The 27,918-nt window shown below is 30.9% G+C and overlaps 1 protein-coding gene across 2 annotated transcripts in view; it reads left to right on the top strand.

Moving 5' to 3' along the window:
- Window positions 1-3,571: 3,571 nt before the first annotated feature.
- Window positions 3,572-27,918, top strand: part of LOC107442549 (acetoacetyl-CoA synthetase) — a 36,268-nt gene continuing 11,921 nt past the window's right edge. For both annotated transcript variants that reach the window (XM_087152249.1, XM_043041411.3), the window contains exons 1-9: window positions 3,572-3,907; window positions 5,859-5,962; window positions 8,358-8,475; window positions 8,555-8,665; window positions 12,205-12,302; window positions 13,644-13,758; window positions 17,364-17,445; window positions 21,598-21,751; window positions 26,497-26,571. In XM_087152249.1, the coding sequence (XP_087008375.1) occupies window positions 3,790-3,907; window positions 5,859-5,962; window positions 8,358-8,475; window positions 8,555-8,665; window positions 12,205-12,302; window positions 13,644-13,758; window positions 17,364-17,445; window positions 21,598-21,751; window positions 26,497-26,571 (975 nt within the window). In that variant the 5' untranslated portion in view covers window positions 3,572-3,789. The remainder of the gene's footprint in view (window positions 3,908-5,858; window positions 5,963-8,357; window positions 8,476-8,554; window positions 8,666-12,204; window positions 12,303-13,643; window positions 13,759-17,363; window positions 17,446-21,597; window positions 21,752-26,496; window positions 26,572-27,918) is intronic.

Below are 27,918 nucleotides of genomic sequence, written 5' to 3'. Positions count from 1 at the left end.
CCGCATTAGATACAAGTGATGCAAATATAATGAGTACAATCACTCCGACAACACTGCGAATCGTGTAGGTGAGGTGGACAATGTTTGCCAGCAACGTATCATCAAACACTTCGTGAATTTCATCAAAAGCTAGAGCGAGACAAAGTGCTATGTACCAAAACACAACAAAACTCAATCGATCATCTATTTTTGATACAAGTTTGGCGACAATTCCATGAAGGGAAATCAGGTGCTTAAAGTTTTTGTTTTCCTGGAGCATCATACCGTAGGAAAGGATTACCTTATGCAATATCCAGCATACTGTGCAATAATATAAAACAAACACATCTGCAGCCAAAATAAGCATGTCAAAATTTAAGATTGATGTTGTAATGAGCAAAGCGTTTATCTTGTATGAGAAGTGGATATCGAAATAATAAATGTGCATGTAATTAAACATGCCGAAAGTAACCGTATTCCAAATGTAATAACCATTAAAAATCACATGAGATATTGAAATCGAAAACATTGAAAAATGTATCCATTTTTTGATTCTGATGAAGTCCATGTCGTATATTTTAAAATCCTCTTGCTGAGAAATAAATTTTCTTATTGTAGGAATGACCTCTTGTAGGGATTTCAGTTTAAACCGCAGGAGTATAGGCAAAGCAATGGCAAAAATTAGAATCGAACATTCTGTTAAATATTGAACATGGTCTCTTTGACGATTTGAGACGTAAGTACAGTAAGTATGTGAACCTAAATTTACAACATTTGAGGTAATGTATGTGAAGAAAGTCAACATATGTATTGACTTTTTGAAAATAATATATTTAGATGCATGGTTGTACCAAAAATCCCATGAAAATATTCCACATACTTCAAATATAGTAAAAATAGGACTAAATATGTGATCGTAGCCGATAATGGTTGCTGCGCGAGCCTTTTCTCTCTCTATAAAATTCATTTTAAATTATTCCACAATTTATAATTACGATTATAAAAATTTCCAATATCAGACGTTTTTTTTTTGTAATTAATGTAATGGTAGCAAAACTATTACAAAAAGGAACACCATTTTTCGTAACTTTTCATGACACCAGACTAATCCTATTTCTTTTAAAGTATAGACCTAAGAGAAATTTCCTTAATAAACCGATTCGCAGTTAAAAATCAATAGTTTAACGTCAACTGAAAACTAATATCTTTTTATTAAAGACAACGATCTGTCATTACAGGAACCAATGAGTAAATAAAGGCAAACTATGATTAATAAAAAGCTTTTAAGGAAAACTAAATATGCTTAAGTAATGGAAATCAAATATTAACTTTACATCATCAAGATTAAGTGGTTATGATCAACAAATTGTAGAAAGCTGATTATTATTATTATTAGAATTATCAAAATATTGAACGGGGTAAGAGGTTTCTTAATAATATTTATTAGATTAACTACTTCATAAATGTTGTGCTCGCTGAAAGTAAAGGATTATAAATTTTAAAAAGTTTAAAATCATGTGTTGATAGGGCAAAAATGAAACTCAAAAGTTGAATTTTTTTGTAAAAGGGAGTTGTTACTGCGTAGTTATACTAAACAAATCAAACATCAATAAATTACTTTTCAAGTAATCGATTTTTGATATTTTTGTATTCTAAAAATATTTTATTAATATGTTGTTTTATTTGATATCACAATAGAACATTTTGGTAATAGATGTATATATTCTCTCTGTTTTAACATTGAATTTTATCACGACTTTAATACATTCCTACTTTATCAGTTCTGTGTGCTTAGTGTTGTAAATATGCTAAAAATTATCTACCAAATGTTTAAAAACATCTATTTTTTAAGAATATAAAAAGGATGATATAAACGAACACATATTTAAAAAATAATTCCAAATATACAAGAGATTAATGAATGAGATCCTCTTATATCCTAGCTTATCTTCTACTCAGACTCAATCTGATTTTTATTCAAATTCAGTTACCTGTTGGTCCGTAGTCTAGTTCATAAGCCTTGACAGAAAGGATTAAATAAGCAGCGACAGCCATTACACTCAATAAACCCAATTAAAAACAATATTCTAAGTAAAACTGGAGCACTATTTAAGTGTAAATTAAATGCTAAAATATTTTGTTAACTATATTCTATTTAAATTGGCAGTTATTGTATCACAGTCAATCACTTCACAGACTGATCATATCATCGCCAAGAACAGTTCACCTACTGCACATTACTTTGCCAAATGCCCATTCCACCGTCAACATTGTTTATCCGACAAGATGACACGATAATTTCGTCGAGAGGATCATTTTGCCGGCACGATCGTTTCACCGACATGATCATTTTGCTGAGATGATTAGTTTGCCATCATGATCATTTTCCCGACTTGTTAATTCCTCGATATAATAAAATCAATCGTGCAGAGATCACAGAGATTAAAGCATGAATCAATTATGAGTTTTGCTTTAAATTGCGCACTGACTCTCGACGTACTTTTTTAATGAGGGAATAAGGAACCACTTTGGCCTCCGAGGTTTTATGGTTTGGACAGACATAATGCTGAATTCTTGCACTCCCCTTTAATTTTTGAAAGAAGTACTGTGAATGGTATGAGGTTTAGATAAGAGGTTTTGGAGCCCTACTACAATGACACCACGCAACACACTTCTGTTCTCCCATTCGCTGGAAAATTAAGATATTCAGCTTGATCTCTAGACCCCAATTCTATAGAACATGTCTGGGGAGCTTTGAGAAGGTCATTGGAAATATGAACCATTCAGTGTCTGAAAACAGCGTTGCTGAAAGAGTGGTTCAGCAGAAACTAATGCAAACTGCCGCATTTTTAGTATGAAATCAGGCCTGTAAGTTTGTGCTTTGACGGCCATATCCTCTATTAAATCAGTTTTCATTAAACATTGCACGCACTCTTCGATAATATCCGATTCTAATGAGTGTTACGCACGATCATGCGCGTGTATTTTAACTGTTAAATAGTAATTGTTTTCGTATTCTATCAACTTGTGTTCAAACCAAATTTAATTAACATCTGTTCAGAAGTTCTGGGAACAATCGACCAAATAGAAAAATCTCTGAATTCTGAACACCAGATATTAAATCTATAAACATTTCTAACAACAGTTTAAGTCAATGAAAAAATTTTGATTTAGTATTTATCAATATGTTGCCTACGATTAGAAAGCTTAGTTAGTTTTTTCATTTGAAAAATTTATTCCCATAATTTTTCGAGCACGTTTTGATCATTCCGATGTGGATAAAAAAATTTTCTCTCACTATAATTCGCGTGGGAAACTGACATTATGAAAAATAGTTTGCTAGACAGGTGTTTATAATTCAGGTGTGCATTTCAACACCTGAATTGGGATCATAAGTTAGAGTTTCATTTTAATGCATCGTCATCTAGAGATTTTTACTATTTATGTAAGGTCAAAAACTTTATCTGATACTTTTATCTATCAAGATTTTAACTATAGACTTCCATAACAAAAATTATCCATTAAAAGATAAAGATCGAGATTAACTCAAACGACTGGGGAAAGATAATATTTCAAAACTTTCTATCTTTTTATTTGTATTGAGAGATAATTGCGTGAAAATTATGTGACTAGAATTGAAAATAATACAATTACATTTAAAGTTTGTAATCGTTTAAAGAGCTATTCATTTTAATAATTTTTACATTTAAGTTCATTATTAGCAGTAAAGTAATATGCACAAATTAAAAAATGTAAGGAACGAATCAAACATTTAATTGAAAAAATTGTTACGGATACTTTCAGCGAACTATGGATTTAAGAAACTTTGAAAATTCCTGCTGCGTGTGGAAACCATCAGGAATTAACGAATCATCTAATTATGCAAAGTTTGTTAAAATGATCGAGAGAAAATATGAAGTGAAACTGGGTAAATATTAACAATTACATTATATTACTAATAAGTCATAGGTATATTATTATATAAAATTAATAACCTTTACTTCAAAACGTTTTAAAATTTTTTCCAGTTGACAAAGTTTGCTCAAAATTTGGAAAAACATTTCACTAATTTTACTGCACATTTATAAATAAGCATATATGAATAATATGTAATATGTAAACTCTAATTTAGTTTAATAAACATGAGTGTTAAACGGATAAAGCTAAGCGCAAATGCCGTTGGTGGTACTGAATCGGAGATTGATCTGTCTCAGGTCAAAATCACTATCTGCGGATGAAGGAATGGATGTATGAACGTGGCAGAAGTCAAATTCTTGGCCATAGATGGCGCCACTGTAAAACAAGAGCAATCGCACAACTTGCCATAATGGCCCACGACAACAACAACAGCTAAAAGTTCAATGTTACACAGGTTTGGCAAGGAAATTCCAGCCTTTTTGTATGGAGGATATTATCATTTGTGTCTGCTATGCAGGACTGACGTCGTCTGCCCATGCTGAGAACCAGGTTGATAAGATGCTCTTGAGGAATTGCTGCCCATTCTTGATGTAGAGCTAATCGCAGTTGCGGAATTGTTGCTGGCGGCTGGGGACGTGCTCCAAGCTTCTCCCTACAGTCTATGAGTTCAATCGGATTAAAATCCGGGACCTTGTCGGCCATTCCATGAGTGCAATATCTTCCCGCTTCAACAGTTCTGTGACAGCCACTGTAAGATGAATAGTATTATCGTCTATGAATATGATCTCAGAATCCACAGCATCTTTATAAAGATTTACATGAGAAAGGAGAACCTCGGTATAGTATCGGTCACCAATGACTGAACCACCTTGGAAGATACGTAGATAAGTACTGGTACCAAGCCTGATACCATACAAGAACTCCGCGTCCTTCAAATTGGTCTCTTTCGATGATGTTAGAAGGGTTATTGCTTGTTCCTCTCAGATGTGTATGCGTCCAGAATCATGAGTCAGACTGAATCTGCTTTCATCCGTAAAGAGTATTCGACACCAATTCCCATCTGTCCAGATGTTGTGTTCCCGACACTACATATTTTAGCTAAACAAATTTATCCAAGTGAATTAATTCTCAACAAAACTAATAATTGGCATCTTTCGGAAAATTTTCTTGATTTATCTTTTAAAATTTATGAAGATAGGGAAATTACATTAAAATTTTTTGACAAAAGTAATGATATTAACTTTCAATTCAAAGCAGTATCGGTTTTAATTCCAATTTAGCCAATATAAGCCATTTGGCTCTGACATATAAAAAGTCACCCTTTGAAAGAAGAAAAACCAATAAATAAAGCCGGGAAGGGCCGACTCAGTGGAGTTTGATTTTCTTTTCAATTATTGAAAAGAATCGGGGATCAATTATAAATCGGAAATCGTTATGGAGAAATCTTCAGAGGAAGGCATTGGCTCATATTGGGGCTGTCTGGCCAACTATTATCATTATTTTTATTATAAAATTGTTTTTTTTTTATAGATGGTAGCAATGAATGGTAGCACGACATAAGCTATGAGCACATTCATTATATTTCCTCTGTTTAAAATTTTTTGTTAATAGTTCGATGAGTATATCAAATTTTAACACATGTTTATTTTATTTTGCTTCATATCGGTAAGTTAGTTTTCTGCTTTTCTTCTTTTATCTTAAACTCATTTAAGTATTTTTTTTTTTTTAGATTTTTAGAGGCATAGACGCATTATAGAGAGAGGGATTTCTTTTTGTCTTAGGACAATTATTCTTTACTTTGAAATATCTCTTTTCCTCTCATAAGGGAATGCGTCCTGATGAGAATCATTACTTTTTCTCATCATTTTTCATTATTTTTCTAATTGTATTGTGTTTCCACATGTATATTTATATGATTTCTTAAGCAGAAAGAAAAAAATATATGATGAAACATTTTGTAGAAAACTACTGGGATCTTCATAAATGGTCTATTGAAAATATTGAAGATTTTTGGGCAGAAATATGGGATTTTTCTGAAATCAAGTATTCAAAAAAGTATAAGAAAGTAAGTATGCATTAAATAAAATTTTAATTCGTAAAAAGTTCCTTGATTTATTAATTTCTCTGATTAGAAAACAATTTTGAGTACTTTATAATATTGTAACCGTAAAACTAAATCAAAGTGTTTATAGGTGCACTATTGTGAATTTTTTAAAAAAAAAATTTAGTCTTTATTTTAAACGTTACATATTATGCACTTAAAAACGTATTCTGAAGTTCCTTACTACCTTAAAAAATTAATTTTCAATGAAATTTCAAAAAATGAGATTTTTCCCTTTAAAAATATTTGAAATGTCATCCTTTGATAGATTCTTAGTTCACGGGATACATTTTGATACGATAAATATATCCCGTAAACTAAGAATTAGGGAAAAAACATTACATATACAAGATTTTACTTTAAATGTATTTATGATATTTTTGATTTTTAAGCATTTTTTAGTCATAACTAAAAATGTTTTTGAGGCACAATTTTATGCATACTTTTATGATATTCTTTTAGTTAATTGAAATCCTATTATGGGTACCTTTTAATCGTTTAATATGAACTTTATGTTTCTCGAAATACATAGAATATTAATAAAAGTCCCATAACTTACAGTTATTTTAATTTAAAGAGTAGCTGTTAGTCTACTTTTTTAAACACAGTAACTACAAGTAAGTTATTACAAGTAATTACAAGTTAGGAGAAGAAATTTCTCAATTTTATGGAGCATAAATGATGGTGCAATAAACTGTATTTTCATCATGTTCTTTTTCCCAAAATTTTAAGAAATAAATATATTTAACAAACATTCTTGCATAGATAATTTTTTTACCCTACGTCACACAAAAAGTCTAACGTTTCAATAACTAAGTTTTTTTAATTGCAGTTGGAGTTCAGATACAAAGTATAGTTTAAAGCTCTTAAGCCTAAATAAGTATTTATATAGCTCTTTTTGAATTAAGGTGGCGAGAAGGGATGAAGAATTCAAGTCCTCAGAGAAGTTAAAATAGTTAATTTCATACTCATATACTCGACAGCTTTTTCAGTTTTTATTTAAATATTATAAATAAGCATGCAAGGAGGGAAAGAGTTTTAAATAGCATTTACAGTTTTCTAATAATTAAACGTTAAATTTTGTGTTTCTCCTCAAAAACACACCTAAAAAGTTTCTGTTAATTATTTCAATATATTTTTTATACACATCTTTTTATATTTTGTTTCTTCTTTACATATTTTTTATATACAATTTTATATATTTTTTAATATTTTCTTTGAAAATTCAAAGAAAGTCGGTTTTCAGAAAATGTGATAGCCATTCAATGAACATACACTGTAAAAAATTCCGGAATTCCGAATTGCGGTAAAATATATCAGACTCAGGGAGCCAGTACCTTTGTACCATAAAATCTATCTTTTCCTTAAAATTTTAAGGTACAAAAAAATCTCATATTTCGTAAGTTGTTCAGTAGTATTCTCTGAATCACTGTAATTAATTAAATGTTGCTGTAAAAATTGGAGTATAAATTTTACGATTAAAATGAATCTTACTTTAAAATAGATTTTATGGATGCTGTACTCAGGGTGCCACTAATTTTTACCGTTATTCTATCGGAAGTTTTTTTACAGTGTAAGAACAACTTCTGTAAAAACTACTTTCACAAAAATCATGCATCATAATTATAACTACTTGTGTTTTGTTTACACTATAAACCCTTCAATGTAAGAAGAAAGTCAATGCTTAGAAACTGTTTTGGGCATTCAAGGAATATACACTGCAAAACATTTCTGATAAATTGCGGTAAAAATTAACGGCACTCAGGGTGCTTTTACCATGAAGTTTATTTTTATCTTAAAATTTAACGGAATAAAGCAAAATCTTATACACCGTAACTTTTACAGTAATATTCGCTGAATCGCTGTAATAAATTTTACTGTACGCTGTAATAATAAATTGGTATAAATTTTATGGTAAACAAGAATCTTACTTAAAAATAGATTTAATATGCAGCTCTCCGAATGCCAGTACTTTTTATCGTAAAATTCATTTGTACTAAAGAATTTTATGAAACAAAAAAATATAATAAACCGTTATTTTTACAGAAATATTTAACGAATCACTGTAACTATAAAAATTATTACAACTGTACTGTAATGTAATTACTGTTAATGTAAAAACTATAGCATAAAGTTTACGAAAAAATTGAATTTCACACTCAAACAGAATTATTTGAATGCTACACTCATGATTCCTGCACTTTATACCATAATTTATCTAGAATTAATCAGAGTGCAAGAACAACTTCGTTAAAAACTACCCATACGAAAAATCATAAGCGTAATTTTGAACTATTAGTATTTTATTTGAATACGTTTATATCAGGATTTTTTGAAAATATTTTAATTATTTTTGTAGGTGGTAGATCTTTCTGTACCGATGAGTCAAATACCAAAGTGGTTTATTGGAGCAAGACTAAATTTTGCTGAAAATTTCCTGACATTCCGTGATAATCATACTGCTTTGATCGGAATAGGTCTCTTCTCTTAACGCATCTAAAAATATTGCAAAATATAAAGAAATATTAAAGAGTTTAATATCATTAAATCTTACAGGTGAAAATCGAGAAGAAACAAGGTTCACCTACGCAGAAGTATATGAAGAAGTGAAACAGTATGCAGCAGCTTTTAGGAAAATTGGTCTCAAAAAAGGAGATAAAGTAGCCTGTAAGATTTAATTTTAAGAATTTATTCTTTATTTTAAGTTTATAAAAAAGCTCGCTATTGAACTCCTTAATGCTGTTTGTATAGTATGTACAGCACACCAAAAAAAAATAAAAAAAACGGATCACCGTGAATTACTTTTGATTTAATCATCGGATCATCACATTCTAGGACTCAATATTAATAGTTCGAGGGGTTGACCTCAAATATGCTAATTAATTAGTGCAGACGATATTATAAGCTTCGAAAATGGATACAAAAGCGCACTTTCTCTGAATAAGCATATCTTTTTTTAAACGGATTCTAATTTCGAATTCGAAACTAACAAAAATTACAAAATAAAAACGTAATACGAATATACGACTTCGAAAAAAAATTCGAATATCAAAAAATTCGATAATATTCGATTTCTCAGGAAATATTCAACCGATTTGTTTAAAATTGTATATTTTTCCATGTAAATTTAAATACTTTTAAATTATGCAAAAATTTTATTCTTCTCAATTCAAAGCGACTATCATTAAATAAAATATAATAAATATTTTGCTTAAATTTATTTTTGGCTTGGAACTACCCTTGGGTAAACGTTTTCAATTTGCTTACAAAGTTCTTGAGATATGGCGAAGTATGCAAAAAGTAAAAACTTTGGACCGCTCTTTTGACCAAACTATGGGGACCATACTTCCCAGAGTGGCTACCCCTTTATTTTGGAGGTCAGGAATCCGAATCCAGCGAATAAAAGGTATGTTTATTTAGATAAAGTACGTTTTTGTGTCTGTTTTAACAACTTAAAGTCTGCACTTATTAATTAGCATATTTGAAATCACTCTCCATTGAGTCCTAGAACGTGAAAATCCGGTCATTAGATCAAAAGTCAATCAGAGTGGTATAGTTTTTTGGCCCACTGTACAAAGCGGAAAATAAAAACTTTGCACCTTGGATTGGTATAGTTTTTTTGCCCACTGTACAAAGCATAAAATAAAAACGTTTGCACCTTGAATAACTTTTGATCGTTTCACCAGATTTTATACATACTAAGACTCAATTTAGTCATTCGAGAGATTCACTTTAAACATGTTAATTAATTAGCGCAGACGATATTTTAAGTAACGAAATTAGACACAAAAAAATGCATATCTGACTCTCAAAATAAAGAGATTGACCACAATAAATGAAATAGTTTGGTCAAGAAAGCTGTTGAAAGTTTGGACTCCATAATGTTAATTTACTTTTTGTACATTTCGCCATAGCTCTAGAACTTTTTAAAAAAGTTTAGAAATTTTACACACAATTATAAAAGTTGTTTATCCAAAGAAAATTCCATTCTAAAAAGTTTTTTAATTGCTTATTTATGGATTATTCATCATTTTATTTAATAATAGTTCAAGAAAATTTGAATTGTAACGTATTCAAAATTTTGCATCATTTCATAGAATGGCATTCATTAAGTAGCAGAATATAATATTTGAAGTAATTTCCTGAGAAATCGAGTTTTTATAATGATCAAAATAAGATATAAAAATGAAAAGGATGATCAATAATAATAATATTTTGTTTCATTGTAGTAAAAGTAAATTATTAAAGAATACTTTTTACATGTATCTTTGAATAAACAAATTTTATAATTGTGTAGAAATTTTTTAACTCGTTTAAAAAGTTCTCAAGATATGGCGAAAAACGTAAAATTAACATTAAAGGATCCTAACTTTCAAACTATTGGGATCATACTTTTAAGATTGCATATATTTTCCTTTAGAGGATTTAAGGGATCAGAAATCCATATCTGATGGGGAAAAAATGTATTTTTATTCTGAGAAAGTATTTTTATTTGTCTTATTTCGCAACTTAAAATAATGTATGAATTATTTAATTTTCATATTTGTATTTTATTTATATGAATTTAATTTAATTTATAAATGTCGTTGAGCAGCCGACCCTATTTTGAGTTTACGGCTACCAGTATTCAACTCCGCAGCCTTGTAATTTTGAACCCAATCCTGAAGATAAGGAAATTCCAGGATCAAGCATTGGGAGATATTTTGCATTCGTGGAGGACTTTTTTCGATAGAACTAACCCGTACTTGCTTTATATGGAGAGGAACACCGAGAAAACCTCCCATAGTTAGAGTGATGGCTAGGGGGCTCCAACCCATGATCACTGACGGTATTTTACGTCAGCACTGTGTTCGGTGCGACCTGGGTGCATAATTCGTATGGACCAGCCGTAGCTGGGGTTCAGACCCGGTTCACTGGTTCTATTACGTGAAAATCCGACCATTAGATGAAAAGTTATTCAAGGATTTTTTTTCCCGTCCTGTTTATTGTTGATCTTTTCCGGCTTCTTTAAGTATAAACTGAAGTACTTTTTTAAGCTGATTTTCTTCTTTTAAAGTAAACTGCATTTTCAACTTGTTTTAGTAAAATTCAGCATTCTCCTATAATTTTATAAGAGTTAGTCGATAAGGTATTCTTTGAAATATATTTACATGCAAAAGAAAAACTATTTTGTTTACATAATGTTTAGATAAACTAATGTTGAGATTCCTATATATCTTTGTCTTTGTATAAATTTTTTTAATTAAGCATAAAGTATTAAAATTTTTTTTAATGTTTTACATTTAATTATGAAGAAAGAAATCATTAAAAATAGTCTAATTTTCAGAATTATGTCTCTTGGAAATTATTCGTTCAAGTTATTTTAAATTCTTTATTTTTTTCATTTACGTTTACATTATTTAACACGTTATTGCAACATGTTTAGCATGTTACGCTGTCAAAAATTTTTTGCCTCAATTCCAAAATTATTTCACCTCGATTATAAAATAAAAAATAATAAATAGACAATAAAACTTTTTTTGCATAATATTATCTTCTTATTATTCTTCACTGGCGTGACAGCCCTGGGTGGGCCTTGGCCTTCTCTAGGAGTTTCCTTCAACTGTTCCTCTGTTTGGCGACTGTCCTCCAGTTTTCAAGATTTCTACTTAAGTGAATTAGTTTCATCTTGGTGACTCAGGTGAAAAAGCGTTGGCCTTCCACTGAGGTGAACCAAGTTCGAATCACAGCCATGGCTAGTCGATGCGAATTCCCCACCTGAATTGCACCGATCTTAGTACTGGCTTAAAATATCCTCAGTGATAGACGGATGATGTGCTTAAGTCCCCTTGCCGTCAGGCTAACTGATTTCCGTGGCTTTCCTCTCCATGCAGCGCAAATGTGGGTTAGATCCCTCAAAAAGTCCTTCACAAAGGCGAAATTCTCCCAATACTTGATCTAAGTGTTCCCTCGTCTTCTGGATTGGATTCAAATTTACAAGGCTACGGAGTTGAACATTAGTAAGTGTAAACTCAGAATTGGGTCGGCAGTTCAACAACAGTTATAAATAAGATTATAGTATTATTTTGATAATGTTATCTAATTCAAGGAAAATTTATAATTGTATCCAGAAATTTATTAATATCTTATAATTTATATTAATATCTTTTTAATATTCTCCATCTGCTAATATTATTCGCAGCATTAAAAAATTCTACATAATGTAGGTTATATGTCTAATAGAGAAGAGGCTATATTCGCAATGCTTGCTGCTATTAGCGTTGGTGCTATATGGATTGGGATACTTCCAATGCTAGGAGCTCAGGTGGATATTTTTAGTTATTTTATAAACTTTTTTGTAACTTTGCTAAAAAATTGCTGAAAAACTTACTATTTTCAAAATTTGTCATTCTCATCTGTTATTTTTATTCAAGTTTTGCTATTTCCTTGAAATTTATACTTCATAGCCACCGAATTCTGATTAAAATTGCTAAAAAAATATCTTTGTTGATATAATTTTAAATATAATATAATTTTAAATATAATAATAAATGATGATATAACTTTAAATGCATTTTTTCGTAAAAATATTCCTGAAATCGAAAGTTTTAATTGACGTGCAATATAAAACGCACAGCTAAATATAAAACGCATACGCACAACTGACGTGCAATATATAACGCATACGCACAACTATAGAATTCATTTATTTAAGGATAATTCCATACAAAAGATAAATTTTAGTAAATATTTATAATTTTTAATTATTTTGCTTAATATTTAAAAAGTTTTTGAATCGATAGGTATACTATTTCTACATCATTTTAAATATCTAATTTTGCATGGAAAAATACAAAATATGAGTGAAATTGGTTGCATAGTCGTTTAAAAAAGTCGTATATTTAAAACTTGATTTCTCAGGAACTATACAACCGATTTTGCTCAAATTTTGTATTTTGCTAAATAAAATTAGATAATTTAACTGTATACCTAACAATTAAAAAAATTTCAGCTATTATTAAGTAAAATAATAAATAAATGTTTACTGAAATTTATTTTTTGCGTAGAATTGTTTTTGGGTAAACGAATTTTATAATTGTGTGTAAAAATTGTTCACTTTGCCTAAAACGTTCTCGAAATATAACGAAATTCACAAAAAGTAAAATTAATATTAAGGGGTCAAAACTTTGAGCCGATCTCCTGATCAAACTATTATGACCATATTCCCCAGATTACGGCTACCCTTATATCTTAGGGGTCAGAAATCTGAATCCGTCGAAAAAAGGTATGTTTATTCGGATAAAGTACGTTTTTGTGTCTTATTTTTTAACTTAAAATATCGCCAACACAAAATAATTAGCATGCTTGAAATCACCCCCCGTCCTCCTTCAAACTATTAAGATTGAGTCCTGGAAAGTGAAGATCCGATTATTAGTTCAAAAGCTATTCAGAGTGGTCCGTTTTTTTATGCACTGCAGAATTATTGAACTTTGTTATTAATTTTTTTTAACGGGTGCCAAATTAGACTTACCCAAAAGAAAAAAGCGTCGCCAAGTAAATATTTTTATTGCACTTTTTGAAAGATTTCATTTTTATGATTTTTTTACAGGGAAATATTTAATTATAATTGTTAAATTATTGACAATTATCTGATTTTTTTCATCAGGCAGTGCTGGAGAGATTACAAATAGTGCGTCCCAAATATATTATATCAATCGACAAGATACGTTATGAGGAAAAGGATATTGACATGCTTCCTAAATTGAAATTCATATCTGAAGGTAAAATTATTCTAGTTATTATTATACAGACGAGTAAAGTAGACTATCCTCTACTAGAAAAAAAAATAAATACTTTATTTTAAATGTTATTATATTAGTTATTAACAATTTTTAACAGTCGTGTACTTGCTACAATTGTCCCCACTTATGGGGTCATATGTAACAGTTCAGAAATTCAACTAAAACATAGTTAATTATACATATTATCATAGTTGTGATATATTTTTTATTGATCAAAATAGTAGTGGCATTTTAGGAGAACAAATAATAATGAACAGAGACCTAAAGGGTTAAACTTTCAACTTTAAGTGGTTAAAAATTTTAATTTATGCTGTGAATGGTGACAAATAAAATAATGCACATGCAACATAATATAAATGGTATAGGAAACTATTGGTGGTTCTTAAAGCGTTAAGTAATGGTTTGTAAACATAAGATTATTTATTTTCAGCTGTTATAATCGTCCCTTTACTTATTGTTGCAATCGGCCCCACGACGCCATTTCAGCTTCATTTGTTAAAAACAATGCTAGTTAATTAACAAAACTAATATTTTTTTTGAAATGTTAATTAAGGTGTCCACTTACATATTCGGTTAATAATTTTTATTTGCTTAAACAAAATTACTTTGTTACAATATAATACTCTAATACCAAAAAAAGTACTTACGTAGCGTGAAAATATCTTTTGTGATGTAACTCTTTTAAAAATACATAAAAATGGTTGCCAGCAGGGGTGTACATGTAAATTTATTAAATACACCTTGTGCTCCACCTAGAAACCAAATCTAGAACCCGACACTCGAAATTTTTGCTCTGTTACAATCGTACCCTGTTACAATTGACCCCACTCTCCCCTACTGATATTCATTTATATGGAAAGAAATACTGTGTATTGGATTTGAGTCAAATGAAAAAAAAATTACATATGCCATGGAAATCAGAACTCTTGAAATTTTAGAATAAATTTTTATTGTATGTATGTAAAAAATATTTAGATGGGCTAATTTTTAAAACATTTAAGAATTCTAAGTGAGATTAATTAGGATACATTAAAGGTACTAATTTAGATTTGATATTAGATTTACTAAAAAGATTACTAAAGCGCTTTGGTAAAAATCACCGAGCTTTTTAATGCATTCTCATAAAGCCAGAAATACGTTAAATTTTTATCATATTCGTGTAGTTTTGACCACAATTTATTTTCTCAGGGTACATATTCCGTTTTATAAAGTACGAGAAAGTACGAGAGTCTAAAAGTAAAGCGTATAGACACTGAAGTAACATTTTACTGCATAATTGGTTAACACTTGGTTTCAATTTATCCCTTAACAATTTATTCCCCCCTTTATCAGGCTCCACCCTGAGATGGTAAAATATTAGCGTTTTTCTTGAATTTTTTTTTTAAGTATTAGAGGCAATGCAGAGACTTCTTGTTTTTTCCTGTTATTTAGCTACAATTTAAGTCCATTTTAAAAAAAATTTCTTTTGCAAAATAATAAAAAATAAGTTGGTAGCAGCTCCGTGTGTGGCTGGTCATCAAAAAGTAGCACCTCACTGGCCTCATAGATTTAGAAGTCCTGGAACATAGGAAAATGATTTTGTATTGATTTTCTGAAACATAAAGACATTATCTAAAAAGTAGCATAGCGGTTTTTTGATATTCGCAAAATTACCAAAATGGCGGCAACTTAAAAAAAAGTTAAGTTTTTCATTAAAAAAATATTCATTAAAATACTAATATAAAATCAAAATATCAAAAAAAAATCCTATGCTACTTTCTAAAGAATATATTTTTACGTAATTTAAAATAGCAGCTTTTTTCGTTGTATGGATCATGAGAAAAACGTTAGGCCAGGTCAAAAAACAGCGTTTTGAGAAAAACACGTTTAAAGTTTTGACTTATGTTCAATCCAGTAAATTATTAAATTAGTAATGACTAACCTTTATTCTGCAATTCCAGGTCCATATATCTTCTCCATCAACAGAATGGATGAGACACAAAAAGAATGTCGCCCCTCCTAATCCGGCCGAACGGGCCTTTCTACCTGCTTAGCGACGACTCTCTATTTTCCGGTATAACTTCCAAACGAAGTTAGGTACCGATAAATCGTTTGAGTCAGACATTAAGAAGGGTACAAAGATTTGAAAAATGCTAAAAAAAATTTCGAATTTTAGAAATATTCAGGGTGGGGTCCCCTCTTAAGCTTCCCTTTGTCGAGCATTTCCACTCTTAGTCTAGATCAAGAAGGCTGAATTCCACCAATAGTCAAATGATAAGACACAAAGGAAAAAGAATCATATAATTTTTGTTCATGAATTCAATCTCGTGAATTTCAAAAATTTATTTGAATGAGTTTATGGAATAACACACAATTATATGTTTTTATAAGGCAAACGATAAGGCACAAAGGAAAAATGATCATAAATTTTTTTTTCTTGAATTCAACCTCGTGAATTTCAAAAATGTATTCGAATGACGCTTTTGAATTGGTTACATTGAAAACATAAGACTCTTAGCACTTCCGTTTCGTCTAAGTATCTTTTATCTTTTTATGTATCTTTTATTACCCAATGAGGTTTAATTTAAATCAAAATATATTTTTTGAAACTCATTTTATTTCAATAGCACTCAGTGCATGTGGATAAAAAAGGTATGGTCATAAAACTACCTACAATGTTTCTTACTCTATGGGAACACCAAACAGATATGTAATATTTACCACTTTGGTAATGATTTTATTAAAACTAACAATAAATTATGGTTTTACAATATGTGATAAAATTTGGAAAATGTGGTAAAATTTTGTCGTTTAATCGCGATACGTTCAGGATATAAAAACCATTTATTCGGTTGAATTTACTTTTCAGGGTTTTTTTCTAAATGTGCGGTGATTATGAAACCATATTTATTATGAAACCATATTCTTATTATGAAACCATAGAGCATGGCGAAAAAATAATTTATTCAGCTCAATTCACTTCTCTGTCTTCTAATTTTTACGAAATGTATCGTAATAAGAAATATAATTTTAAAAAACACAATTTCTAGTAAACCGTTACTATATGAGCGAAAAAAATTTTAAAAAAATGTTTTAAATACTGCATATTTTGATTTTATTAACCGGAATATGTTTATTTTTCATCGCAAACGTCACGAAAATATAGTGCGGTAATTTTACCAGCATTTTTTTTCTCCTGTGCAGAAATGCCGAACAATTTCGAAAGTGAAGAGAAGATAAACCAACTCACTCAAACCTAAAATTTACTCACTCAAATAATACCTTTACATGATATATCTTTTTCCCCACAAACTTTGTATCAGTTTTTAATCAGAATATTATTTTTACTGTATTTATTAAAGTTAAATAAGAATGGCGAATTAAATAATGAAACAATGTGTGTACCAGAGCAAATTTCTTATGGAAAATAGTATTTTTTGAATTTATTATTTGTTGAACACTTATTTATCTTTATTTGGCTTTAAAATTTTTTTCCTTAAGATCTACAAAATCGTGTGTTTTGACACTAAAAAATTCAGATTTTGTGAAGTGATTACCGCAACCTAAAGAAGATAAGAAAGTATTATGCATTATTGTTTATGTAGGTTTGACAAGTTCAGAAAAGATAATCATTGTGCCATCCAGAAAAGATTCCATAAGAAAGGATATCAGTGAAATAGTTAACAGGCAAGTAAACATCTATTGATTTTATTAGGGACACGGAGCCAAAAAAATTTGTTTTAGATATCCCAGCTTCTCTCCGGATAATAAGTAGCTCCAGTTTCGTCCGTCTCTAACTATGGTCACTATATATTTATGAGCACGATTGTGTTTCAGATTTTAATTTGGAATTTTTATAGTGAAAAGGAGGATTAAAAATAATAATGGAATCATCAGAATCATTAAATTAAATGCAAATTTTATTTAATTCACCTTTGAGCTAAATGCTCAATTTTAAGAAAAGAATTTAATCTAATAAATCTTTCTGCAAAATTGATTTTAAATTCTTATAAATGTATTTTAATGCTTAGAATAATCTTTCTACCGCAACTTAGCTAACGGGCAATTTCGTTACAGTGTGGGAGGTCTCTTGACTGTTTGCAGGTATTTCACATAATTATATATGCACGTCCTGTTTAAAGAATGTGGACATTAGCAATTTTAAGTTTGCCTTTACGGGGAGCATGAAAAATCTAGCGCTTTGATTAGTAGAACTATTATTAATAACTAGGAGGCTTCGCCCCCTGCTCGCTGGCGCTCACCAACCCCCGGAACTGCTTTCACAGTTCATTTCGGATTGCTTCGCAATCCAATGCTCGCTTTGCTCGCTCATTGGATACGTTCTTAACGTCTAGTTTTTGTATACTTTTTTGAATACTGAAGTTCCGAAAACTTTTCACTGTAGAAAATTCTAAACCTGTACATTTCAATATTAATTTGAAATTGCAAACAGTTCACATGTTTTTCTTAATCACACTATTCTAAATTTCAGTTGTTGAGAAAAGTAACTGATGTAAGTTTTGTTTTAAAGTCTTTCCCACCAGAGGGCTAATACCATGTGTTGTAAAACAATATGAAATAGTAGTCTGCCACTGAACGCCGGATGTAAAGCATCGGCTTTGATGAAGATAATTTTGTATTTTTAATTCTCTGAAGGGCGCTACCTTAATAATATGGAATTTGTAAAATAAATGTATATATTTTTGATTGTTGATGAAGCCCATCATTTTGTGTTTTCATCAGTGTTCAAAAGCAGAACAACTATAAGTTTTTTATTTTATCACAAAAAAATAAAATGTATAAAAAACAAAGAAAAGAGTAAGAAAATGAGTATAGTCATAGAAAAAGTTAAAATTATAATGTAGTATTTGTCAGTTAAAATATAACTTTTTGTGTAAGTCATTGCTAACAATTCAAATTTCTCCGAGGCAATTCTAAAGTATAAATTAAGGTAGTATTGTTAAGTTGAAACACAATATTTTTAGTTTTGATGTCAAGAATACAATTCAATTTTTCACAAAAACGATTGTTTCCATTGTTAAGTTCAATGTCAACAATTCAAATTTTTCTGAGGCAACTCTTAACCTCTAAATATTATTTTTTTTATGTACACATTTCTAAATGTCAGTATTCAACCACAAAACAACTTAAAGTCTTCAAATTTAGCATGAAGTTGTAAAATGTAATGAAAGAGGGTTATAGCAATAATGAAAGTAGAAGTAAAGTTAGTACTGTAAAATTAAAGCAATATTTTTAATCAATGAGCCAAGTTCTTCAAGAAGCAGTTGTAGAAGTAGGTTGTTTATTTAAAACTTTTTATAGAATTTCTTTAAGAACACAATTGTTAATTTGGGCATTTGGCGATACCACGCTTTTAGAATTGAAGGATTTGTTACGTCAAGCGCTCAGGTATCATAATTTTGATCTAGTTGCGCTTCTATGTCATTTTGATTTATGTTGCTAAGTTAACTTTCAAAAAATTCTATGGCTAGCAACAGCATTTTTATTTTTTAAGTTGTTTACTTTTATTTCTTTCAGAATTCGTTATTTTTTTTAGCGAATTGTTTTTTAGCCTAACAGAATTCTTTGCCGACTGTTTTCTCTGTGAATGAAGAAAATAAAGTAAATATTTAACTGTTGTGAAAAGAATCTTATTTAGTTGTACAAAGTACTTCAGTCAAAATTTGGGAGCCACGTAAGAGAATTATACACTGCTGGACAATTGCTAAGGACGGATAACACTATCATCCATAGCAACCATAAAATTAAAGGAAGCAAATTGTGGAAAATTAGAATAAGTGCGGGATATAGTAAGAAGAGGTATGCGTATGCAAAATTTTTTTTCCACGTCTGTTCATCACGTGATAGCGCTGATAAGAGCTTTAAAGGTTTTGACGCGTGTGGAGAGTTGTTGTTTCAAGTCAAAGTTTTACAGGAAAGATTTAGTTGACAAACTTGAAATTTTCGTCATGTCTTCCCGATATCACTTAGATGATTTTAAGCGTGGCCGAATTATTGGAAAGATCGAAGAAGGGCGAAAAATAACAGATGTTGCCAGGGAGTTCGACATCGCTCATAGCGTTGTTTCACGGCTGTGGAAATCATTCAAAAATACTGGAATGTGTAGTAGGCGGCACGGGGGAGGTCGTGTTAGAAGTACGACGCCTGCTGAAGACAGATACATCGCCCTATCAGCAAAAAGGAACAGGCGCACCACAGCTCAGCAGGTGACAAATCAGTTTCTTGCTGCCACAGGAAAGCAGATCTCCCGAAAAACTGTTGCCAGACGTTTGAGGGGAGGAGGACTATACGCCCGCAGACCTGTTGTGTGTGTCCCATTGACCAGACAGCATCGTACTGCCCGTTTGCAATGGTGTCGTGAGCATCACAATTGGACTGAATAGAACTGGGCATGCGTATTATTCTCAGATGAGAGTAGGTTCAGTCTGTCATCGGATTGTAGACGCCAACTGATCTGGCGCGAGAGTGGTACTGGTTATCGCCCAGAAAATATCCAGGAAAGGGACCGATATCCGACATGCAGTGTCATGGCGTGGGCCGGCATCATGATCAATGGCCGCACGCGCCTACATGTGGTTGAGAATGGGACTATGACGGGCCAACGATACATTGATGAAGTTCTACTTCCTCATGTTCGTCTTTTCCGTGGTGCTGTCGGTGATAAATTTATTTTTATGGACGACAACGCAACATGTCATCGAACACTCGCTGTTCAGGATTGTCTAGACAGCGAGGGTATTCAACGCCTCGTATGGCCATCACGTTCTCCAGATCTGAACCCCATTGAAAATGTTTGGGATGCTTTGGGGAGGCAACTTGCTGGTCGAAACTATTCTCCGACAAACAAGAACACCCTCATCCGTGCACTGACAGAGGAATGGGATAAATTGCCTCAACAGCTGCTGGATAATGTTGTGCAAAGTATGATACGACGTGTAGAATGTTGCATCACACTACATGGAGGACATATCCCGTACTGACACCTTTCTTCAAGTTGCCTGCTGACATTTCGATGCATTGTTCCATTTTTCCGTACACAGCATCAAATGAACATTTTTTTTCTTTCAGATGTTTCATAGCTTTTGTACTTTCCAGAACAATGAATATTCTTTATTCTAATGTCTGAACAGTGTGGCAACTATATTTTATCCTACTAGGCCACGTGTCTCGCTTAATGTTATGCTACATTGCAGTTTGTGATCCGTCCTTAGCAATTGTCCAGCAGTGTATATATTAGATCAGAAACACATCATTAAAAGGCAGAATGCTTTGGTGTTTTCAAAACAAAGCAAACGTTGCCACCGGCGGAAAAGAAATACAGCCAAAATTTGGGAGCCACGTAAGAGAATTATATATAATAGATGCTTCCCTTTTGGCATTTGACTTACGAGATGATGCGGAAAACTTACGAAATTTTTCCTTGACATAAAAAATTAAATATATCTATCTTAGTGATATTTAATGCTTTTTCAATATTTATGCATGTGATAATAAGCAGCATCTTCTTTTAACCTTGCCTGACTTTCAATGTGCCAGGAATGCCTTGTAATATTTATATCATAGTTTTCAGAAGCTAATTATGCAACAAAATGTAAGGATATCAAATATTTATTTTGTGTATAATAGATGCTTTGAATACTTAAAACTAATTTTGTAACGTTAAAATAAATTGAATTCAAACAAACAAATCCAACATTCTTACAAAAAACTGTAAAAATTTTAACAGGGTAGAATATATTCTGTAGATCAGATCTCAGTTGATTTGGAAACGTCTGAAGCTCATAAATTCATTTAAAATACTTTTATTTTTCTATGTAGCTGTTTTTTAAAAGAATTTTTGGATGTTGGGCGCAATGCAGATGGTTCAGTGCCAGATTTAATCTTTGAACAAGTGTCTATGTCACATCCCGTTTTCATTAGTTATACCTCAGGAACTACTGGTTCACCAAAAGCAATTGTACACGGCAGTGAGGTAAGTTAATTTATACTACTATTTTATCCGCAGTACCTCCCCAACTGCCCTAAGGATAGAGCAAAACATTGACTAAATTGAAAGTTTTAACTGCTTAAATGGCCACCACCAAATACATTAAACTTACACTTTTTACTTTCAGCACTTCATCTGACTAAGAAACTATTGCTTAATAGTTGACCTTGTAACTTATTTTAAAGATGTAAATCAATTCTAACGTAATGATGTTTGCTTTTAATGTAAACATATGCATTCCTTTGAGGTTATTTGCGTATCGTAATCTGTGGCGCCAACTACAATCGCTAAGGCAACTTAAGTAGCAAATTTTCTTTAAAAACGAAAATATGTAGAGGTTTGCCCGTAGAGGTGGCTACGAGTTATACTCTTCGAGTTGGTTCCCTTCTGCGATGTGTTTTTTAATTTATTTACAATTATTTCTTGCAAGGCTCTGCCCATATATTAACAAGTCTTGGCGAGGATTTTGCCACAGACCACAATTTTGAAATCTCTTCATTCTTCCCTTTACTTAAGTAAATATACAAGGTGTCTCAGTTAAGTGTTTCAGAATTCCTAAGAGTGGTAGAGTGCATCCTGACGACTCGAAATCATATAACAATGAGGGGTCGGAAATGCTTTCCTGAAGCGGTAGTGTACACAGAAGAACCATAAAGAAAAGAGACCGTAAGTGAAAAATCGTTTTAATAATACATTGAAATAAGCATAAGGTACATGGGTCAAAGTAAGTGTTCGAAGTTTCTGCCACCTGCTACAATGTACACCTCACATCTCCGGCGCATGGACATCCGAACATTCAGCAATACTCCAAGCATGTCTCGAATTTCTCCGGCAGCTACTGCAATTCTTACAACCAGCTCCTCAGCATTGTCAACAGGGGTGCCATAAGCCAGCGTTTTCATGTGACCCCAGAAATAAAAAGCAAGACATGATAGGCCGGGTGACCGAAGAGGCCAACGCACTGGAAAGCTCGGAACTTTCGCACAACGCCATCTACCGCCTCTGGAAAGCATTTCCGACCCCGCATTGCTATATGATTTCGAGTCATCAAGATGCCCTCTACCCCTCTTAGGAGTTCTGAAACGTTTAACCCTGTATAATTGCTGCTTAATTCTTCGATTAGGTGTAGGTTAGAGGGCCCCTTTAATTGGTGATTTGAAAATATGCCTATATTTGAAAATAGACCAAGAACCAATTACATAACGGTAAATAGAAATTCTGGTAACCCGATGATGACGTAATTAAAAGAAGAGACAGCAAGAAAAGAATATCATGGTAACCAGAAACTGAGTTTCAGCAAAATTTTACAGTTAAATTTGTCGCCAAACCAAGGGCCCCCGATTCTACTCTTTAATTCAATCTTCTTATAACAGGATTAGTACAGTACTTAAAAAATAAGAAAAGTTAGCTAAACTAACAGAAGTTTGTATTGACCACAACTCTTGATATTTCCAAATAAATATATATTGGTTACGGAATTTTAATTTTTACGTGAAAGCTAGTAAAAGAACTTTGTCACTTTTTTTGTTGCAATAATGTCATTATTTTTAATCTTTTTGTCTTGATCTTACGAGCAAAGTAAAGTTAAATATCTAATTTGTGGCATATGTGAACCATTATAAATTAAAGACAACATCATTTTAAATCTCTTTAATTTCAATTTTTAACTCTACCAACCTTATTTAACAAAAATAATAATAATTTATTGTTTGTTTTAATAATTACTTTTGAGAAAAAGCAAACTCTCTATTGAGAAAAAAAACATAAGCTTATATTATTTTACTTCAATGTTAATAGGATGTATCTAGGGTAAAATTCTTAGAGATTTAATTAGATCATTTAATTATAAGTTCTAGTTTGCTGTTATTGTCTTCGCAAGAATGTAAGATTATAAATTTATAATTGATTTAATTGATTTTATTCAATCTTATCTAAGTAATTTAATTTTTTAATAATTAATATACTTAATTTATAATTAATAAATAATTATTTTAATCATCGCTGTTACATTACAAATACTTCGGAATTGTATTAGATTTTAAATTTATAATTAATTTAGTATATTTTATTCCCAATAATTTATTCAATTTAATCTATTTGTTAATTTAAATAAATTATTATAATTAATGAAATCTCTGCAATTATAAATTATCTTCGTCTTAAATTGTTTTTCATAAATTATAGCAGATGTAGGGTAAACTAACCAGTGAAGGAACACTTAAGCTTCGCTTGCCTCTTAAAAAATCATATTAATTTCAAAATTCGTAATTTTAGTTAAATGACAGTGTCAACATATTTGTCACTATTTGCAAATTATGTAAAAAAATTTTAGAGAACTTACATAATATTGTTTTAAAGTTCTGGAGGTTCAAATAACAAGTAGTAAGAAGACCCAGTGAAGGAACAGCTCTAACCAGTGAAGGAACACAAAATTGCCCAGTAAAGGAACACTTAATTTTCGTTATATTTTAATGCTCTTTATGAATTCATTAGCCATACAAATATATAAAAACAAGACTATTTATGAAATTATAACATACAAGTACTTGTAAAATGCTAACTTTATTCTGTAATCATGAACTAGAAATTAAAGTGATGTTAAATACAAAATAAATTTTAAAAAATCATTCTTTCTTATAATCTGACAGTCAAATCTGAATCATTGTGTCATCCGATGCTGTTAATTATCATTATTATTTTATCACCTTTTTGTTTACTCTTTTTCCTCTTATTTCTTGAAGCTTTTTTTTTTAAGTATTTTTTCGTTCTTTTTCTTCTCCATATTCTCTTGTTTTAACTTTTTTTTAGATCTTTCAGCCTCTTGAAATTTTTGCCATTTCTCTGAAGTTAGTGCAAAAGGTAATTTATTCATTTTTCTTCTTACTTGACCTTTCTTTTTATCATCAATATTTGGTCAATGTAAATGGTTCCTCCAAACTTCTTCTGATTTTTCAACAATATTTCTACAATGCATTTCTCGAAAATAGACGGGGAAAAGGTGTCTTGAAGTTTGAGGAAAATCCATCTCTTGTTGACTTGTATCTAGAGGATCTTTAGAAGTACTGATTTTACTTACGGAATCATTTCTTTTTTCAACTAAGAGAGGATCAGCATGAGGACTCATTTCAAATTCGATATCTAAGATGCATTCATTATCAATACTAGCCTCTGTTCCTAAGTTTGACTTAACCAAGTGGTCTTCTTTTAATACGTACTTCTTCCATATTGAAAAAAGTACAGGCTCTTGGACATTTTCGATAGACTCTTCAGTTAATGCTGCGTTAAAAATTTTCAACATATCTTGAATGATTTCCCTCTCAAGTTTCTGAAGAAATTGAGTATCGTTTCTGTTTAACTCTGTTTTTTGTTGAGGAGCTTGCTTCTAAAATCTTACATAGTAAAGTAGTTTTTATAATTTATATAATCACGTTGCTATCCTATAATGATAACTTATTATCAGTTCTTGGTGCAAAAGTCAGCGAAAAAATGTTCTATTCAAATTTTTATGATTATATTTAATTAGTTTTCGATTAGTAAACAAAGTTTATTAAGTTACCTAACATTTGATGTAACTACACACCCCATTAATAAATATAAATTATAATTTTTTAATAAATTAAGTGATTAAATTAACATTTTGAACTGAAATTATTTCAGGAATTATTCATACAATTTTTAACAAAATTTCGGTTGTCCTCTATATAGCAGAAGTACTTATCCTAGAGTCATGTAAAATCATATTTCACACATTACTGTTCATTCACTGGAAGTATTCCCATTGAAGGAACATGCCTGTTTCTTCACTGGTTAGAAGTTGTTTTTTGTCTTTGAAACAGAATTTTAATGTATAATATGACTAAAAGCACAAGAAAATTAAAAAAATCATTTTATTTTCATTAACTGGAAAAAGAACCTAGTAAAGAAATACTTGTTCCTTCACTGGTTTTTCATCGATTGGTGATCCAGTGAAGGAACATGCCTGTTCCTTCACTGGTTAGAAGTTGTTTTTTGTCTTTTAAACAGAATTTTGATGTATAATGTGACTGAAAGTACAAGAAAATTCAAAAATTTATTTTATTTTCATTAATTGGGAAAAAAACCAGTAAAGGAACACTTGTTCCTTCACTGGTTTTTCCTCGTTTGGTGATCCAGTGAATAAACACCCCCTTATCTCAGTACTTGATTATGCTATGCTTTAAAAAAAATAAAACGTAAATTCAATAACTATATTTTGAATTCTCTTTTTGACAGTGAGAAAAATAAGACTATTACATGCAATTAATTCCACTTCAAACATATAAATACAAACACTCACCTTATAATTTTTTCAACGAAACAAGGTGTTGCAGAGATAATAACAAATTCAAAAATTTTTCCAGAGAAGTATATTTGACCAGGTAATCCAAAACATTGCTAGATGACTTCCTATTGTTTGGCAGTAAGCTACTGTTACCAATCAATCTAAAGAAAAACTTTCAAATTTTTATTTTTAATCAATATATATGAAATGTTCCTTCACTGGGTAGTGTTCCTTCACTGGTTGGTTTACCCTACTATAAAAAAATGTTTTCCTCTTTCATTTGCCCATGTCAATGCTAAATGGTTTAAGAGTTTAGATAAACTGTAATACTGTAATTGCTATAACTTTGAATTTTCACTTTTCACAACTATAAATATCTAACAAAATGTATGATTAAGCATAGTTTTTATTTATTTATTATTTTTTGTAGGGACTTCTGTGCTTTGTAAAAGAGATATGTATTCAAAATAACAGCAGAGAACGTGCGATACTATCTGTTTCACCCGTAAGTAATTCCACCTAAATTTTATGAAGTTTCCAAAATTGAAAACGTTATACCCTAATAACCTCTGAGCCAATGATCAGATTTTAAGTGTCAACATAAATCTTTATAGTTTGAAGAGCTCATTTATGATGTGTTAACAAGATTTAAACAAGAGCTACAAAATTAAATAAAAAAGCTTTTTTTAATTTTGATTGGAGATTAGTTATTAATTATTAATAAAAACTATATATTTATTATAACTTATATTTATTAATGAAAACTACATTTTTTTAAAACTAAAACTCAAATTTGCATATTTATGAAATTTTTTTTTATATAGAATCGAAAAAAACAGATGAAATAGAAGAGCTATCGAACATAAATAAAGAATATTTTGACAGAAAGAAAATAAAAATTAATACAAATAACTTATTATTTTTCACTTCAAATTAATCTCAGGTCTCGAAGAGTTAAAAAGTCATTTACTATATAGTTGTAAGGTTATTAAAATGTTTATTATGGATGTAAAACCGTATAAAATTTCCCACGGGTGACGCTATTGAATAAAATTCGTAATAAGAATTCCGGGTAATAAGAATTTTTACGCCTTAGCTTAAAAAACATACAACGTTGCAATATTATTGTACTTATACAGTTTGCAATATGACTTGCTCTATTAATTCAAGACGCTTATCCATTTAACTTTAACTATAATAACATTAAAAAACTGAAGAAAACACTTAAAACCTGACAGCACATTCACTTTATTTATGTTGTGATACACTATTTACCAATAAGTATTTGGACACGTGCGATTGAAAAGAAAAACAAACTTTATTCATAATCAATGGTTGGTAGATCCTCCATGAGAGGCAATTACAACGTGAATCCTCCGGGGCATACTTTCTACAAGTCCTTGCGTGACGGCTAGTGGTATTTTCTTCCACTCGTCTTGGAGAAGACATGTAAGTTCCCTCACCGATTTTGGATGGGTAGTACACCCCTTAATTCGGAGATCCAACTCGTCCTAGAGGTTCTCGGTAGGGTTCAGGTCTGGGCTCTGTGCAAGCCAGTCCATTCGATTAACCTCATTGGCACCATACCAAGCTTTGGTGACCCTCGCATAATGACAGCTGGCATTGTTGTCCTGGAAGTTACAGGGGTCCACCCAGTAAAACTGCCACAGCGTAGGAAGCACATTGTTATCCAAAATAGTGAAGTAGGCATCTTACATGGAACTAATGCCGATGTTGTTTCCTACACGTTATATACCGGTGGAGGGCGTGATGTATGTCAGGACCGCAGATATAATTATTTGCATAGGTGTCCAAATACTTATTGGTAGATAGTGTATTAATTACCTTATAT

This window comes from Parasteatoda tepidariorum, chromosome 9 (assembly GCF_982258835.1).
Source record: "Parasteatoda tepidariorum strain Cologne lab strain chromosome 9, Ptep-v5.0, whole genome shotgun sequence".
NCBI lineage: Eukaryota > Metazoa > Arthropoda > Arachnida > Araneae > Theridiidae > Parasteatoda > Parasteatoda tepidariorum.
The sequence above is the reverse complement of the archived record's forward strand: the minus strand, read 5'-3'. Positions and strand labels throughout refer to the sequence as shown.